Source organism: Myotis yumanensis, unplaced genomic scaffold (genome assembly GCF_028538775.1).
Source record: "Myotis yumanensis isolate MYYU_CA2020_CCGP unplaced genomic scaffold, mMyoYum1.0.hap1 SCAF_17, whole genome shotgun sequence".
NCBI classification, from domain to species: domain Eukaryota; kingdom Metazoa; phylum Chordata; class Mammalia; order Chiroptera; family Vespertilionidae; genus Myotis; species Myotis yumanensis.
In genome coordinates, this window is record NW_027223768.1 from 42,734,830 (window position 1) to 42,751,110 (window position 16,281).

The 16,281-nt window shown below is 62.3% G+C and overlaps 1 protein-coding gene across 2 annotated transcripts in view; it reads right to left on the reverse strand.

Annotated features, from left to right (window-relative positions):
* Window positions 1–9,457: 9,457 nt before the first annotated feature.
* The window catches only part of ATF6 (activating transcription factor 6), a 138,111-nt gene continuing 131,287 nt past the window's right edge, over window positions 9,458–16,281 (reverse strand). For both annotated transcript variants that reach the window (XM_070397162.1, XM_070397161.1), the window contains exon 17: window positions 9,458–9,900. In XM_070397162.1, coding sequence (XP_070253263.1) covers window positions 9,695–9,900 — 206 coding nt within the window. In that variant the 3' untranslated portion in view covers window positions 9,458–9,694. The remainder of the gene's footprint in view (window positions 9,901–16,281) is intronic.

Genomic DNA, 16,281 nt, shown 5'->3' on the forward strand with positions numbered 1-16,281 from the left:
GCTGGGGGGCGGGGGCGCACCGTCCCCTCTGGGACCCGGACGGCATCTCCACCCCTTGGGGCACTCAAGCTGCCGTTTCTCTCTGCCCCTCGCCCTGCATGTGCCCAGCACGGCAGCTCAGCTGTGCAAGGAGCCCCGCGCTCTCGGAGCCGATGCACCCGCAGCTCGCCCTCCTGTCTCCCACAGGCCAGCGTCTGCCGCCTCCCGTCAGGGTGCGTGGAAGTGATTCCTGTGTGGGCTGAGGGCCCCAGGGTGTCCTGGCTGCTCCTCCCAGGGGCGCTGCAGAAACACCACCCGCGGCTGAGGAGCCACGTGGGTTGCTCAAAGCCCGTCTCAGCCAAAGTGGTGCTTTGAGATGCGGTAAGTTCCTGGGCACCGGGGGCCTCCCTCAGGGCCTTCCCGGCCACCCCTCCCGGAGCCCCCTTCCCTCTAGGGAGGCCTCCCTAGCCCGCCACCTCTCACCTACTTGCTCCTGTGTGCGGCCAGCCCCGGGACCGCGTTCCCACAGGAAACCACGGCGGGAAACGGGGGAGCACCCCCTGCCACGGGCTAGACAGGCGGCAGCTCTGAGGGTCCTGAAGGAAGCCGTGGCTCCTCCGTGGGCCCCACCCCGACTCTCAGAAAGCAGCTCCGATGGGAGTGCTGGCTGCAGAATTGGGGGGCTGTGCCTGACACCCCACCGTCCTGTGCCCTCTGCCAGTGGGCTCGGGCCCTGCCTGCCTGCTGCTGTGCCAGCTGGGCTGCCAGGGCCACAGCGTGTGACCCGCGGGCCTGCTGTGCAGATGGCATGTCCCCAGCACGTGGTAATGGTCACGCCCGGTCAGGAGCCCCAGGGACTCGGAGCTGGCGGGTCTCGGTTTTGTCTGCAAGGCTCTTCCCAGGGACTCAGCACAGGGACGCTGTCCCAGAGGGAAGCTACCAGGGCAGACCCCAGACCAGACCTGCCCCTCCCCTGCCCAGCAGGGACGAGCGGGCGGAAGGACCGCCCCATGCAGGAGGGCAGCCCTGCTGAGAAGCTGTCGACCTGCCAGGAGCCCCACACTGGTTCCCTCCTGCTGCCTCGGGTCACAGCTCCTCCTGCACCCGCTCCGCCACCCACTCGGTTCTCCCTCTCCCCTTTGCACTTCTCTCCCAGCTTCATGTTTTTCCCACTTTTCCAGAGACCAGAGGCTTGGGAGCAAATCTCCTCTTGTTCCCGGGCTGGACACCCCGCCCCCTCCTCTTTCTCCCTTTCCCCTTCCCTTCCCTCTTCGTCCAAGAAAATGCCATTTCACAGAAAGTTCCATATTCACAGCCAGTTATTTTCAAGCATTTCCCCAGTTCTGACATCTCCGCCAGCTAGTCCAGTCCTCACGCCCCGCCCACCTCTGCCCCGCCCACCTCTGCTCTGCCCCGCCCACCTCTGCTCTGCCCCGCCCACCTCTGCCTGCCCCATCCCTCCTCTGCCCCGCCCCCTGGTCCAGCTCTTTGCTGCCCTGACCCTGAGGATTCACACACAGCTTTCTGGTTCTCTGCTCCACCTTCCACCTCTAGGGCCGTGTTGCTCTGTGAACCGTGGAGCACAAGCTAGCTCTTGGCCTCAAAAGACTTAGCTCCTCATTGTGGAACTTCCCTGCAGGCAGCAATCACCCGGGGAGGTGTTGGCAGTCCCAGGGCCAGGTCACACTCTAGACCAGCCGTGGGCAAACTACGGGCCTCGGGCCGGATCTGGCCCGTTTGAAATGAATAAAACTTAAAAAAAAAAAGACCGTACCCTTTTATGTAGTGATGTTTACTTTGAATTTATATTAGTTCACACAAACACTCCATCCATGTTTTTGTTCCGGCCCTCCGGTCCAGTTTAAGAACCCATTGTGGCCCTCGAGTCAAAAAGTTTGCCCACCCCTGCTCTAGACCAAGGAATCGGAATGTGGGGGTGGGAGCCAGGCAGCAGCATTTTTAAAGAGCCCTCTCCCCCCATGACTCCAGCAGCAGCGTTTGGGACCCACGGACACAGTGCTGCAGGGAAGGGGTCAGACTGACCGGTCTTCAGAGCCTCGTCCTCAGCCCGGCCAGGAGCCTTCTCTGGGTGCCTGCCAAGGGCACTGGGCTCTCGGGGCCTCTCGGGGCAGACCTGCTCCAGGGAGGGCTGACAGGGTCCAGGATACCCACCACCACAGCAGGCCCGGTGCTGGTGCCGGGCAGAGACACTGCCTCCCCTCCTCCCTGGACACAGCCCAGCTGTGAGGGCTCACCTCTGATTCCTGCCCTCAGCTGGGTGTGCAGCCCCCTGAGCAGCAGGAGGCAGTTGATTCTCAAGATGGACCCTGTGGGCCTTCAGAAAGAGTGACGGGCAATTCTGGTCACCCTCAAGCCCAGGCTGGCGCCAGCAGCCACCACCAGGCCCGCCTCCGGTCTGACACTGTCCCTCAGCCTCCTCTCTGACAGGTGCTTCTCACACTCAGATCCCATCCGATGGCTGGGCCCATCTCAGGCTGACTCCAGAGGCCTGAGTCGGGCCAGAGAACTCGCGGTAGTAAGTTACAGGTGCCGCCGCTGCCGCCGCTGCTGCCGCTGCTGCTGTTGCAGATCCGCTGCCCCGGGCCTCCTCCCAGGCCCACGGCCACTGCTCAAGGCGGAGGGCTCAGTGATGGGACCAGGGAACCGGCGGGGAAGGCTGAGTCCGCCTCCCGAGTCCCCACAGTCCTGCCTCCGCACTGGGCAGCGCGTCCGTGGGCGGGTGCATGTGGTGACAGGGCTGCCACACCAGGAAGACGCCGGGAAAAACGACATCTGTCTGTGGCTTCCTACACGCTCAGTAATTCAACTCAACAAGAAGTATCGAGTTAGCCTAGGATGCCCGAGCCATACCGGCTCCGGGGCAGAGCCTTGGAGGGTCCCGTCCGCAGGGTGAGACACTGCGCTTGCTGCGGGAGGGTTTGGAAAGGAGGGCTGGGTTCTGCTCTGGGAGCAAAAAATCCAACTTCCTGCGGGGTTTTCCCTCCGGCCCCTGCACACCTGCTTGTGCCAGATGGTGAATCTTGGGAAGGTGGGAGGAGCCCCGTGTGCTGCCAGCTGTGGTCGCCCGAGGCGACCCTTGGGGCCGGTGGAGGCCGGAGGTCCAGCTTTCCGCCTCCTTCCTGCTCACGCTGCGGGAGAATTCACGGCCCTGAGGAGCACAGCGTGAAAACAGCAGCAGGAGGACCTGGGACGAGGCTCCCTCAAGGCTGCCTGTGGCCGAGGGCAGTGTGTTGTCTGATGGGAACAGTAGAGCAGGAGAGAATTCCAGCATCGCTGGGAAACCAGAGATGAGGGGATGAAATTCGCCATCTGTGTCGTGGAACCAGCAGCCAGCGTGTGGACGAGCTCCATGGCCACCCAGAGCTCCCGAGAGCAGCTGCGTGGGGCAGCACCCGTCTCTCGGGCTAGGAGCCCACCCTGGAGTTGACCTTCACTGTCCTGTGGGAACATGGGCCCACGGAAGAGACATCATTCACGTGTCTTTGAGGACAAGGGTGTGGTCCGGTCCACCGGCCCAGCTTCCCTCAGGTCCACGGTAGACGTGCAAGGCTAGTGCACACGTAGCATCGGTGGCAAAGGTTCCAGCTCCGGGGCCACGGCCTGAGCCCCGTCTGCGCAGCCAGCCTGCTGCTCTGGGTTAATCCCAAGTCCCCTGCAGGCCTCGGACGCCAAGCAAGGCAGCTAAGAAATGAGAATCAGGGTGGCGTGGAGACCCTCGGTCTCCCTGTGGGGCCAGCTGACGTTTGCAGGGACAGGCTGGGCCTGTGGACAACCGGAGTCGTCAGCCTCGGATCCCTGCACAGGCCCCACCTGTGTAGTCTTGCAAGACGATCCATGTCTCAATGCGGGGGAGGCATCTATTTTAAAGTCCTTTACTTCTGGGCCAAAGCGTTTCAGTGCTGGGTCTGGAGATGAGTGATCTCAACACCAGCCTCTCACCATCTCCTAGTCCAGCGTCCACGCCCGGACTCAGCGCTGATCGAAAGGGCCAGCAGCGGCACCCCGGGGCCGGGTGGAATGTCACCCCTGAGCGCGGGGACTTGCGCAGAGGGGGCCTTCAATCCTGGCAGCAGCCAGCTCTCACCCCTCGGGGATGCACCTGGGTGGGACTGAGGTCCAGGGGAGACCCAGGCAGCAGCCCTGGGCGGGGCCTCCCATGCTGCCCTCAGCACATGCCTCTGAGGGGACGATCTGTCCCCAGAACCTGAGCACTGGCCCTGAGCGTGGGAGCCCTGGCCCTGAGCGTGTCTCACACCCACGCCCCGGGACGTGGGCTGCGTTCCTTGGTGCCTGGTGTTCCCTTCCAGCTCAAAGGCCGGACAATGTGGCATAGGAGAAAGGGCGTGGCTTGAAGCCAGGACAGCTTGGCCACTGGCCCATGTCCCCACCTGGGACACGGGGACAGGGGCCCATATCATGAGGCTGTGCAACGTCTAAGGTGCCACGCAGGTCAGCGCTGGGCGGCGCCCCAGAGCTTCCTCAGTGGCCTCGCTGCACTGAGACGACCGGGCGAAGGGTGCGCTGTGGGCACGTGGGAGATCTCACCCATGGCACAAAAAGAGTGGTCGCACCACAAACACAGGAAGTGGCCCCGTGCCAACAACGGAGGCGCCGTCAGATAACTACAGGGCATGAGCCAGAAGAGCCTCCTGTTCACGGCACCACGGATGGTGCAACCAATGCCACTTGTGGTTGTCCTCTGAGATCCCAAATTTGCTACAACCACATCCACATTCAGGGGCAAGTGCCGTGGGGCAATGTTGTGGGACCTGGTGGCTGGGTCAGGGGTGGTAATGGGAACGGGTCTGGGCTGGGTGCAGGTGGGGAGGACCTGGTCAGGGCTGGGAGGGGGTGGGGAGGACCCGGTCAGGGCTGGGAGGGGGTGGGGAGGACCTGGTCAGCCCTGGGTGCGGGTGGGGAGGACCTGGTCAGCCCTGGGTGCGGGTGGGGAGGACCTGGTCAGCCCTGGGTGCGGGTGGGGAGGACCCGGTCAGGGCTGGGTGCGGGGTGGGGAGGACCTGGTCAGGGCTGGGAGGGGGTGGGGAGGACCCGGTCAGGGCTGGGTGCGGGTGGGGAGGACCTGGTCAGGGCTGGGAGGGGGTGGGGAGGACCTGGTCAGCCCTGGGTGCGGGTGGGGAGGACCCGGTCAGGGCTGGGTGCGGGGTGGGGAGGACCTGGTCAGCCCTGGGTGCGGGTGGGGAGGACCCGGTCAGGGCTGGGTGCGGGGTGGGGAGGACCTGGTCAGGGCTGGGTGGGGGGTGGGGAGGACCTGGTCAGCCCTGGGTGCAGGTGGGGAGGACCCGGTCAGGGCTGGGTGCGGGTGGGGAGGATCTGGTCAGGGCTGGGAGGGGGTGGGGGAGGACCTGGTCAGGGCTGGGTGGGACCTGGTCAGGGCTGGGTGGGGGGGTGGGGAGGACCTGGTCAGGGCTGGGTGGGGGGTGGGGAGGACCTGGTCAGCCCTGGGTGGGGGGTGGGGAGGACCTGGTCAGGGCTGGGAGGGGGTGGGGGAGGACCTGGTCAGGGCTGGGTGGGGGGTGGGGAGGACCTGGTTGCTGGAGGGACAGGGCAGTCATCTTGTCCCCTGTTCACTTGTGGCTTTGCTGGCTCTTCAGTTCATGAATTTTCCTGCTTTGCTGTTTCACAGCTTTCCCTTCTCGTTACACCTCTGAACCCCACTCCCAACACTTCATCCCCAGCACAGCTCTGACATGAGCATTTACCGAAGCTGTGGGGCTAGGAAGAGGGCTTGTCCTGCCACGGGCCCACCGTGTCTGCAGCTCTCAGAAGAGCTGCGTGGGCCTGGCTTCCCATCTCACCACGCCTTGGGAACGAGTGTACTTGTGCCCTAAGGAAGCCTGGTGTCCGTCACTCAAGTGTCTGAACTTGTACTGTAACTATATTCATGTGTGTGGCTCACGGACGACCATGACCTCAGGAAGCGGACCACGCGGCGAAGAGCCTGCCGGGCCCACACACCGGGCTGGGCAGAGGCCCGGGTGGGACTGAATCACCCAGCGCCAGGGGAGGATAAAGGATGAGTTTCTAGATCATTTCTTTTCCTGCAAGGATTGTAGTTTAAATATCTGGACACAATAAAGGAAATTCTTCCGTCACCAGTCAGTGGCTTGAGGCTTTCTGCCTCGTCACTAATCACTTAACATGGAAGACTCATTTGGTCTTTTTCCTTTTACAGAACAAAACAAGGCAAGCTTACAGATCCTTTATTTGACTTTCAGACCCAGATCAAGTGTTGCCTTGCCAGGATGCCCGCCAGCACGTAGTCTGTCCTCAGGGCCTCCTTGTGCTGTAACCCAGCAGGTGAAAGCGAGACACCGCCTCCCCTCGCCCTCACCCGCTGACAGGCTGACAGCACGACCCTCAGGGCTTCCTCCTCAGGCCCGACCTCCTCGCCTGACGCCCTGGGTGGCCCAGCCGCTCTGCCAATGTGACGAGAGCAGGAAACTGGCACCCGCAGTGCCGAGCGGCTGGCGACCCACCTGGAAGCCTGGCTCCGGGTGAGTCGAAGGTCCCAGGTGCATCTGCTGAGAAGACGGACCTGTGGTCTGTCAGGACGGTCACAGCGGGACATGCCACGCCTCCTGGTTTAACTAATGGCCACCAACCTCAGGGACCAGCAGCAAAACGGGGAGCTTGTGACCGTGGCAAACGCTAAACTGTGGCTCTCAAGGCGCTGACTCTAATGCTCACGGCAAACCCGTGCGGAGCCTGGCAGGGCTGACAGTCCCACCGGCAGGCCTGTCCGGAGCCCTCCTCACGCGCCTGGTCCCGCAGGACCAGAACACCACGCGTGATGTCCCACCCCGAGCGGACCTGCTGGGGCCGCCACCGACCATGTCAGCCAGCAGGACACGCGGGCCCTCGGGCAGGACTCCGGGGCGTCCGTGGGCCAAGTCAGGATTCTGCTTCCTAGAAAATTAAAAAACAATCACACACCCTGGGGGAGAGGCCGGAATGAAAATTTCTTACATCCCATGGTCTTTCTCTCAGGCCTGGTTCTTGTTTTTAAGATAAAAGTTATAGTTAGTGTCCATATTAGCAGCAAGATCCTTGATTTCTGTAGGTTAAAAGGACTCATTACTAACAAAAGTGTCCTTTTCGTAAAAGTAAGGAGAGGCCCATGGGGACAAGTGTCTCCGCTTGGAGGCCTCAGCGGACTCCTCTGGAGGCCAATGCGGGTGAAACAGCGAGAACAAAAGGTCATTTCAAAGCCAGCGAGTCCCCGGGGGCGGGGCTGACAGTGGCCACGGTGTCCCTCCAGCTCTTAGTGGTTATTTCTAGGAGGAACTTGGAAGCGGAGGTCTTCGATGCGTTAGAGACTCAAATACGAGGACAAGCTGGTCCCTGCAAAGTTTTCCTGCCCAGTTTTCCCACGTGAGCTTAGGAGGCGGGGAGCCAGGTCAGAGAGAGTGCGGCTGTCGCTCCCACACCAGGGCTGCGGCGGAGGCGGAGCGGAGCCGGCAGCTCAGGCGGGAGAAGGACAGAGAACCGCCGAGTCCCAAGTCCTCCGCCTGCTGCTCAGACACCCGGGAGACTCGGATCCCTTCGCTGCCTTCAAACACCTCCGTGCCTCCCGCAGTTCAGGAGGCGGAGCGCACCCCGCTGACCTGGGACCCGACTCGCAGGCAGCACAGGGCGCCCACCCCGTCCGCGGAGCCGGCCGCCTGGGGCTTGTGCTTCTCCAGCGGCTGCAGGGCCGCCCACTGGCAGCGCTGGCGCCCAAAGGGCCCAGTCGACCTGCCTCCCCCAGAGCACGCCTCCGCTCCTCGCAAGCATGCCGACTCCACTTCAGAATATAATAACTTAAACCATTATATGCACACGTATCCCCCAGAATTCCTGGCTGCCTGAGGGGTGTGCCCTCATCAGAGAGAAGGGGCTCCCAGCCATGGGGACTGGGGGCAGGGTGCAGCCGTCTGTCCCACCTGCCCTCATCCTGACGCCCCCAACCCCCACGTGAGGAGGTGCTGCCAGCTATGGACATGCTGCTGTCCTTGGTGGGGGAGCAGGTCCTGAGCACCTACGGCTGGGCATGGACAGAGCCTCGGGGAGGGGGAGAGGGGAGGGGTACGGGGAGGGGGAGGGAGGCAGAGCTCTGCAAGGCTCAGTGCAGAGGAGGGGCCCGAAGACCACAGCTCTTGTCCAGCTCGTTCACATGACAGAGGACGAGGAGCAGGGCCCGGCGCGGGGACCCCGAGAAATCAGTGCACCCCGGGTGGAACGGCCCTGGGGCATCAGCCAGGATGCCAGGTCAGAGGGTGTGCACAGACCCGTGGTCAGCACTGGGAAAGGGCACCGTTGATCCCTGCGTGTCACACACCAGCTTTTGAGGAGCCCATCCCCTCACAGGGCTAAACCCAGGCACCCACCCGGGTGGCGGTGAGCTTCAAAACACGGCATCTGAGCCGCCAATTCCTGCAGCAGAGCCCTTGCTGCTGGGTCTCTCGGCAGACTCTGAATCTTTCCCTTCCTCTCTTAAGAGGGGGCACTGGTAGACTGGTAGTGTGGGGGAGGGGAGAGTATCGGGGAGGGGGAGAGCGTGGGGGAGGGGGGAGTGTGGGGGAGGGGAGAGCGTGGGGGAGGGGGGAGTGTGGGGGAGGGGAGAGCGTGGGGGAGGGGGGAGTGTGGGGAAGGGGAGAGCGTGGGGGAGGGGGGAGTGTGGGGGAGGGGGGAGGGGAGAGTGTGGGGGAGGGGTAGTGTGGGGGAGGGGGAGGGCCTGAGGAGGGAGAGGTGGAAGCGGCAGTGCGTGTGGAGGAGCTCCGTGTGGAAATAACATTCCTCGGGAGGACAGGAGGGAAGACTCACCGTAGGAAAGGGCAGAACTGAGCGAGGAGGAGGCCCAGCGGTTATAGCTCAGTCCACCAGGGGCGGGCGGGAGGACTGAGCTCTGCACTGCCTTTTCCCTGGAGAATGAACATCCTCGCCATCTCCCGGGATCCCCATCTCCCGGGATGCATCCGCAGGAACCCAAGCCCGCCTGTCTGCACCGGGTCTCGGAGTAGAAGACCGCTGCTTCTCACAGGGCAGCAGAGAAGACCCAGCACGGACGCTCAGCTCCGTGGCTCGAGCCACAGAAGATGTGGGCGCTGTGGCTCTGACCCTGGGTGTTGGGTGTCTCAGCACCACTGAGCCTCCATCTCAGTCCCTCCGGCGCCCTGCCCGGCCGCCCCGTACCAGTGAGGTGTGGACGCAGTGGACGTGCAGACAAGCCCCACCGGAGGGCTCTTCCCCGGCTCCCAGGCTCTGCTGGGGGTGCGCTCGGCGCCTAGTTAGAAACCCGTCTGCGACACGCAGCGCACACAGTGGGTTTGCACTGGATGCGTGAGGAGTGGCGTGGCCGTGGGCCCTGCAGGCTGGCTGTGCGGACCGAAGCCCCGTGCGGGCAGAGGGCACGGGTCTGACAGGAAAGGTGACACACACACACACAGGGAAGCGCAGCTCAGAGGGTGCAGAGAATCTACTTGAGGCCACACGGGAGGGGACGGGGCCACGCGCCCGAGAGGCGCCTGGGGCTGCATCCGGGCTCGCCCAGGAGAGGGCAGTGGAGACGGAGCAGCTCCTTTTCTCTCTGTCCCCAAACTCCACCATGAGGAGCTCTCAGAGCCACCTGGCAGGCAGAGGAGCATCTGCTGCAGCTCAGGGTCCTTCGGCTCCCACGGCTCCCAGGCAGCGGGTGCTACTGCAGGGAGCCCGGGAGGGTGCTGAGCACATGGGCGGCCTCGGCGGCTACGGGCGGGGAGCTGAAGGAGCTGGTCTGGTTCTGCTGCTGGGCGCGGAGGGGAGGCGGCACCGAGGAGCTTTTGATGTGGAGGACCCTGGTGTCCATCACCTGGCAGTCGATCTGCATCATCACCTCGTAGTCCTGCCCGTTGATCACGTTCTCTGTGGAGGAAAACAACAAGTGAGTGGGCAACAGCACGCAGAGCCCGGCCACAGCGCGGACCCAGTGAGACACAAAGGAGCGCAGGTCACCGAGCAGCGACACTGCCTGGGGGCCTGAATGGAATGGCCCGGTTCCGGGTACAAGCAGACCATTTCCAATGGGGACTGCAGGGCCTTGTAGGTAAAGTACAGGCTGTTGCAGAAGGAAACGGGAAAGCCACACACACCACATCTGCACGTGTGGGGAGACCACGCGCCAGGAGTCTAATGACGCAGACGCTGCCACCGCCACGCTCCCTCCCAAAGGGGATGAGAGCTGCTCCTCTCAGGGAGGGGCCACGCACCTCCTCATCTGGACCGAGGACCACTGTCTAACGTGCAGTGGGCGACGTGGCAGAAGCCACCGTGAGGATGACAGACAGACATGCGCTCCCCCGCCCAGCTGGCCGCCACAGCGCCTGAGGGGCTGTGTCCACTTGGACAAGCGCTGGGGCGGCCTCGTGGCTCCTCGTCTGCATTTCCATCTGCTAATCCAGAGCTGGGGGGGCGGGGGGGCTCATCCTGCGAGCCTTTGCAGGGAGAGCACACAGGGCACGGGTTTCAGACACTAAACACGTGGCCTCTGCGGGACCAGAAGGGAAGTTAAGTAGATTCTTTCTCTTCCGCTACTTCCTCTCCTGTGGCCTGTGCTGCCCAGGGCTACACGTCAGCAGGGAGAAAGCGTGTCTGGCTCTGAGCGTCAGCGTGGGCTCCCGGAACCAGGGTCCTCGGGGAGGGTCTCGTGTGCGGCTCTGGGAGCCCACACTCCCTGAGCTGCAGGTGCAGTTCTGTGAGAGGCCCCCTTCATCTCAGGGGGCCCGCACCCCCAAATGTTAAAAACTAATCAGATCTCATCATCCACAACTTGGGTCTTGAGCAGATGCTCATTTAAAGCTGACGGAAGACATCATTCCTCCACTTTTATGGGTTAGTTATCTGTTCCAATTTTTAAAATAGTCCCAGGGCCGATGAATTCCAAGTCTCGCACAGTTTCTTATTAGTCCAGGCTCTGCTGGCAGCTGCGCTTGGGGCGAGCCAGCCTTTCCCTACCTTCAGAGGATGCAACCCCGAACGCCTGTAAGTGAGCTAGGTTTCCTAGCAAAGTGTTTCTTCCCCAAAAAGGAGGAGATGAAAGAAAGACAAGCTGCTGATGTGCTTGTAGTCACTGAATTCAGAACGTGTGACGGTTCAATTTCCAGGCGCCACACGGTCATCTCCTTTTAGAACCATGGCCCCTCCCATTTTATTCTATTTCATTATTACCTTTTTATAATCCTCACCCAAGGATATTTTCCCATTGGTTTTTAGAGAGAGTGGAAGGGAGGGAGAAAGACACACAGAGAGACATTGAAGTGAAAGAGACACATCAATTGGTTGCCTCCCTCACGCGCCCTGACCAGGGTCGGGGATGGAGCCTGTAATGGCGGTCCATGCCCTTCACTGAAATTGAAGCCGGGAACCTTCAGTCCTTGGATCGACGCTGAGCCAAACCCACTAGGGTGCCACTCCCATTTTTGAAAAACTGAAGTTGTGTGTGTGCATGTACGTGCATGTGTGTGTGCGTGCACATGTGTGTGCGTGCATGCATGTGTGTGTGTACATGCGCACGCATGGGGACACAGGTGACCTGATGATGGAAACACATGGATGAGAGGTATGTCACACTAATTTTACTGCTTCCCTGCATGGCCTCGGAGCCCAGACAACTGCTTCAGAGCAGGCCGCACCCGTCCAGGCCGTGCCTGCGGAAGTCACTGGAGCCGTGTGCCCACCACGGTGTGAACGGGCGACCAGAGCTCTTTAGCACCTTAAATATCAAGAGAGATGGAGAACCAGAACAAGAGCTCAGATGCTTTGAGGAAAATGAAAGCTGCAACGATTCCAAACCCAGGAGTCCCAGCTGTGGCCGGTGGCCAGGAGGAGGCTGGGCTGGGACAGTGGCTGCTTGGAAACGGGCTCTGTGCTTAGCTCCTTTCTGAAGGCAGCGCTTCAGGGCCAAGGCAGCCATCGGGGTTACGCGGAGGAGAGGGAGGGCGTGTCCGCCTTGAGCTGAGTCCAGGAGGACAAGCTAGACCCGCGGCCAGGAGAAGCCCCATCAGCCAGCGCCTCCAGGACCACAGCGGCAGGGCTCAGCCTCCTGCGGGCTCTGACTGACGGGTGTGCCAGCTGCACCCCTGGACAGGCGGGCGGACCAGCTTCTTGCAGCTCTTCCTTCCTCAAGGGCTCTGGCACGGCTACCACCACCCAGGCTGGCGGGACGGCATTTCCGAGTGTCGCCTCTGGCCTGGGCCTCAGTGGGAGCAGAGGCGTCCAAGCAGCACTGACAGGGACGAGGACCTGCGGCTCTGGTGGCTCAGGCAGGACAGGGCGGGGGCAGGCGTCGGTGCCCCACCAACCAGAGAAAACGCCAACACTGGAGGCTCCTGCGGGAGTGTGGGGGCCGAGGGGAGAATGGCCGTTCTGTGGACGGGACGAAAAGGACAGTGGCCGTTGGGAACAGTGGATGCAGAAGGAAGAGAACGGAGTGAAGGCAGAGGCTGACTCGGCCCCTCTCCTGAACGGCAGGCCTCCGAGGGAGCAGGGTGACCCCAAGTGGGGAGAGGAGGAGACAGGAGCACCGCTAGGAGCCTCCGGCAACTGGAAGGAAGGGGGTGTGACCCGAGGGCACAAGGGCACCCACACCGCACACCGACGCTGAGATGACCACACTCGCCCCAGGGCCCTGACCACAGCAAAGCTAACGTGCAGGTCAACGGGGAGTTCCAGGAAGCAACAAGGCTTCCCTGTGCTTTGCAGAGAGCACATGGGACCAACAGGGCCCCGAGCTGAGCCCCGCAAGAGGCCGTCGCTGTGTGTGAGGCCGGCATGGGCAGTGACCGGCGGAGGGATCTGTGCCCATGCCCAGCAGGGTGTGTGGGGGAAATGGAAAAACCAGACCCCAAAAGGGTAGGGAAGGGGGACAAAGCCACAGGAGGGCCAGGAGGAGGGTCCGTCCTGCTGTTCTCCCTCCTGCTCTGCGGGTCCCAGGGAGTTCTCTCCAATGAAGAACCCATGAACCACTCCCGGCCCATTTCAAGACCCACCTCCGAGACCCTCCCCTGAGGAGCCAGGCGGTCTCTTCCCTGTCACCATATACACTGTGCCACCCTCCCAGTGCATCCCCCCGAGGGCCGCTCCTCCCCCTCCCCCAGTGCGCTTCCCCGAGGGCCGCTCCCCCAAGGGCCGCTAAGAATTGGCTCCTTGGGGAAACAGCTGGCATGTCTCGGGTGTAGAACGGGAACCTCCCCAATCAGCCGGGAAGAATGTTAGTGAGTCATGCTGCTCGTGGCAATGTAACCTTCTGGAGATACAGGGAGCTCCTAGCAACCAGCACATCTGCCTCTGCCAGAAGGAGTTACAGCTGGAGCCTCTGACGGGGAGACGGGCGGAGGTGACACCCGTGTCCCTGTAAGACCGACCGGGACCGGGCTCGCTCCGTGCTCATGGCAGCGGGGGTCAGGTCCGAGAGCTTCCGCCACTAGAAGATGGTAAAGACGTCACACACAGAGTGCGGCCCAGCACACGGGGCAAAACCACCGAGCCTGGAGCTTTGGCTGGGGCTCAAGCCTAGAGATGGCCCACTTTCCTGCTTCTCATAACTAAGCCCTGGCACCAGGACCCATGGAAACTGGACCAACGTTCAGAAGCACTTCCCCACCAAACCCCAAGCCAGCCCCTGCCGGCAGAGGACAGCCCGAACCTGGGCGTGACCAGCCGGCCGAGAGCACCTTCCTCTGGACACAGTGGCCCCTTAACTGCGTTCAGTCAGTGTGTGGGCATCACAACTTCTCAGAGCGTCGGGGAGGCTTTCCCGCCCACCGGGCGCTCAGCTGGTTGGGCGTGGCCCGTGCCCCAGAGGCTGCGGTTCAATTCGGTCGGGGTACAGACGGGGTGGCAGGTTCATCCCTGGTGGGGCGTGGGGGAGGCAGCCGAGCAGGCTGCACACTCACATCGATGCTTCTCCCCCTCTCCCTTCCTCTCTTTCTCTGCAGAGTCTCTGCCATCATGTTGAGGAGGCTCAGCTTCCAACAGGAATCGCAGAGCCAGAGTTTCAGACCACAAAGGAGCCTTAAAAGGTTCCCATCAGAAAGCCTAGCGTCCCTCTTCTTCATAAAGCAAAGCCCGAAATGTTCTGCGTGGCGTCACACAGGAAGATGTGCTCAGAAAACTCACTCGAAGCTAGAACCTGCCCACAGGATAAGACGACGCGATGGCTGGCGCTGCAAGTTCAGACGGAGAGCCAGCGGCCGCCTGTCCTGACGGATGTGGGAGGGCTGTTTGTACAGCACCTTTCCCTGGAGGAAGAGCCTCTCCCTCCACAGCCACGGGGGAGGCACAGACCCAGGGCAGGGCCCGGAAGCTGCCTCTGACCGACGCCCCCAGGCGGCATCCACAGGCAGCAGGAGCCCACCGCGGCTGAGCAGCTACGTGAACGAGGCCGTGGCCCTGTGGCAAGGCCCCCGGGCGCTGGCCTTTGCGGTGCTGGGAGCGTCCTGGGCGCCTCTGGGAACTGGGCCTGAGACGGGCGCCAGAGACGGTGCTGTCCCAGCGCGGTGCTCCTCCACCTACCTTCCCTCTCCTGCGCAGTGCCCACGGCGCAGCGCCCACGAGCTGCCACGCCGGCTGGAGTGGAGCGTGAACCAGCCCAGTGGGCAGATGCGTGGGGGTGCCGCGCACAAAGGACGAAGCTCAAGCTGGAGGTGGAGGGAGGGGCGCTGGAGGGAGCCTCAGAAAGAGGGCTGGGCAGGAAGGTGGTCTCTGGTGAGAAGGAGGGACTGAGGGAGCCAGAATGCAGGTGGGGGCACCCGGGCCGAGCGTCAGAAGAGCACGGACCCGCCATGACCTCGGGTCTTGGGGGCGCAAGGGGCCAGGCCCTGTGTGTGGGAGATGCTGCCACTGCACTGCTCACCGTGTGACCAGACCAGGAGGGGACAGCGAGGTGCCAGGGGAGCTGCCGGAGCCAGTGTGGAGGGATGTGTTTCTCCTGGCGACATTGCTCAGAGCCTCTCGAGTTCCATGATTCAAGGTGAAAAGGAAGCAGAGAGCAGGAGAGAAGGCGGGTGGGACTGTCAGGGAACCTGGGGCAGCGCGGACGGAGGCCCCAGGGAGCCCGAGCAGCCCGAGCACGGCCTTTCCTCTCCGGACGGGTTCTCCCCGCTGGCGTCGGTACCGCGTCTCCTCAGTGAGAGCCCTGCCCGTGGAGCCACCACACGGGGCCGGGTGAGGGCGGGCGAGGCTGGCTTAGGCCTTCAGCATTCCTAAAAGACACCGCCTTTCCCAGGGTTTTCTAGAAAGCAAGACTTTAGAACAAGAAGGCTTTGCCCCGCCCCTCCTCGGGCGGCTGCGCCTGTTACGCCTGAGCTCCCCCACAGGACGCCCCTGCCTGCCGGGCACGGTGTCGCCATGACAGGGCCACCAGGCTCACCTTGACCCGCTTTCCATGCGGGGACTCACTGCTGCCTCGAAGCCCGGCTGTCAGCGAGCAGGGCGTCTGCGCCTGCGGTCAGCCTGACTCGGATGACACCGGCAGCCGCCACGTGCCGGCCCCGAGATGGCAATGCCGCCGATCGAGGCCAGCTACGGAAACAGGGGCAGCACTCTCTTGGCGACATTTAAGTGTGACGGGGACAAAGAGACAACCACCCAGTGGACTGGGCGTGCCCTCCGGGCGGAGCCTTCACCTGAGACCCCAGCCCAGCGCATAGCACACCAGCACCTCACGTGGGACCTGGAGCCCGAGGCCCAGCGAGGCTCTGCCTGGTGCTGACCCACTGAAGCCATCAGACGCTACAGGCTGTTTGAAGCCACTAAGTTTGGGGTGATTTGCTGCAGCTCTATAACTAATACACTGAGCTGCCAGTACATAGTAATGAGCAGTGGGTCGGCTGACTGCACAGTGGCCTATCCAAAAGAATTTAAAGCGTCTGACGTATACATTTAATCGTGTTGTAATAAGCAAGTTTACCTTTACAATATTTCTTAAAGTGTGACTAATACTACAATTGGTTCAAAAGGGCCAGTTCAAAAGGTTGTAGCAGCAAGAAGATTTGGTCAAAAGCTAAGAAATTCCAGTGTCAACGAGGCAGAGCTCTGACAGAGGGAATGGCTGGTCCCAGCAGGTCTGAGGACACCTGGGGACGGTGCCTGGTGAGGAGCGAAGCTGTAAAATGATCCTACTTCTGGGAGATAACAGTGGGATATAAACACACAAGATGAAACGGAAACACTGGGCAAGGACACACACACGGCACCACCTACTGTGCTTCCCGGCTCGGCCCTGCCCTTCACGCCAGAGGGCCACGG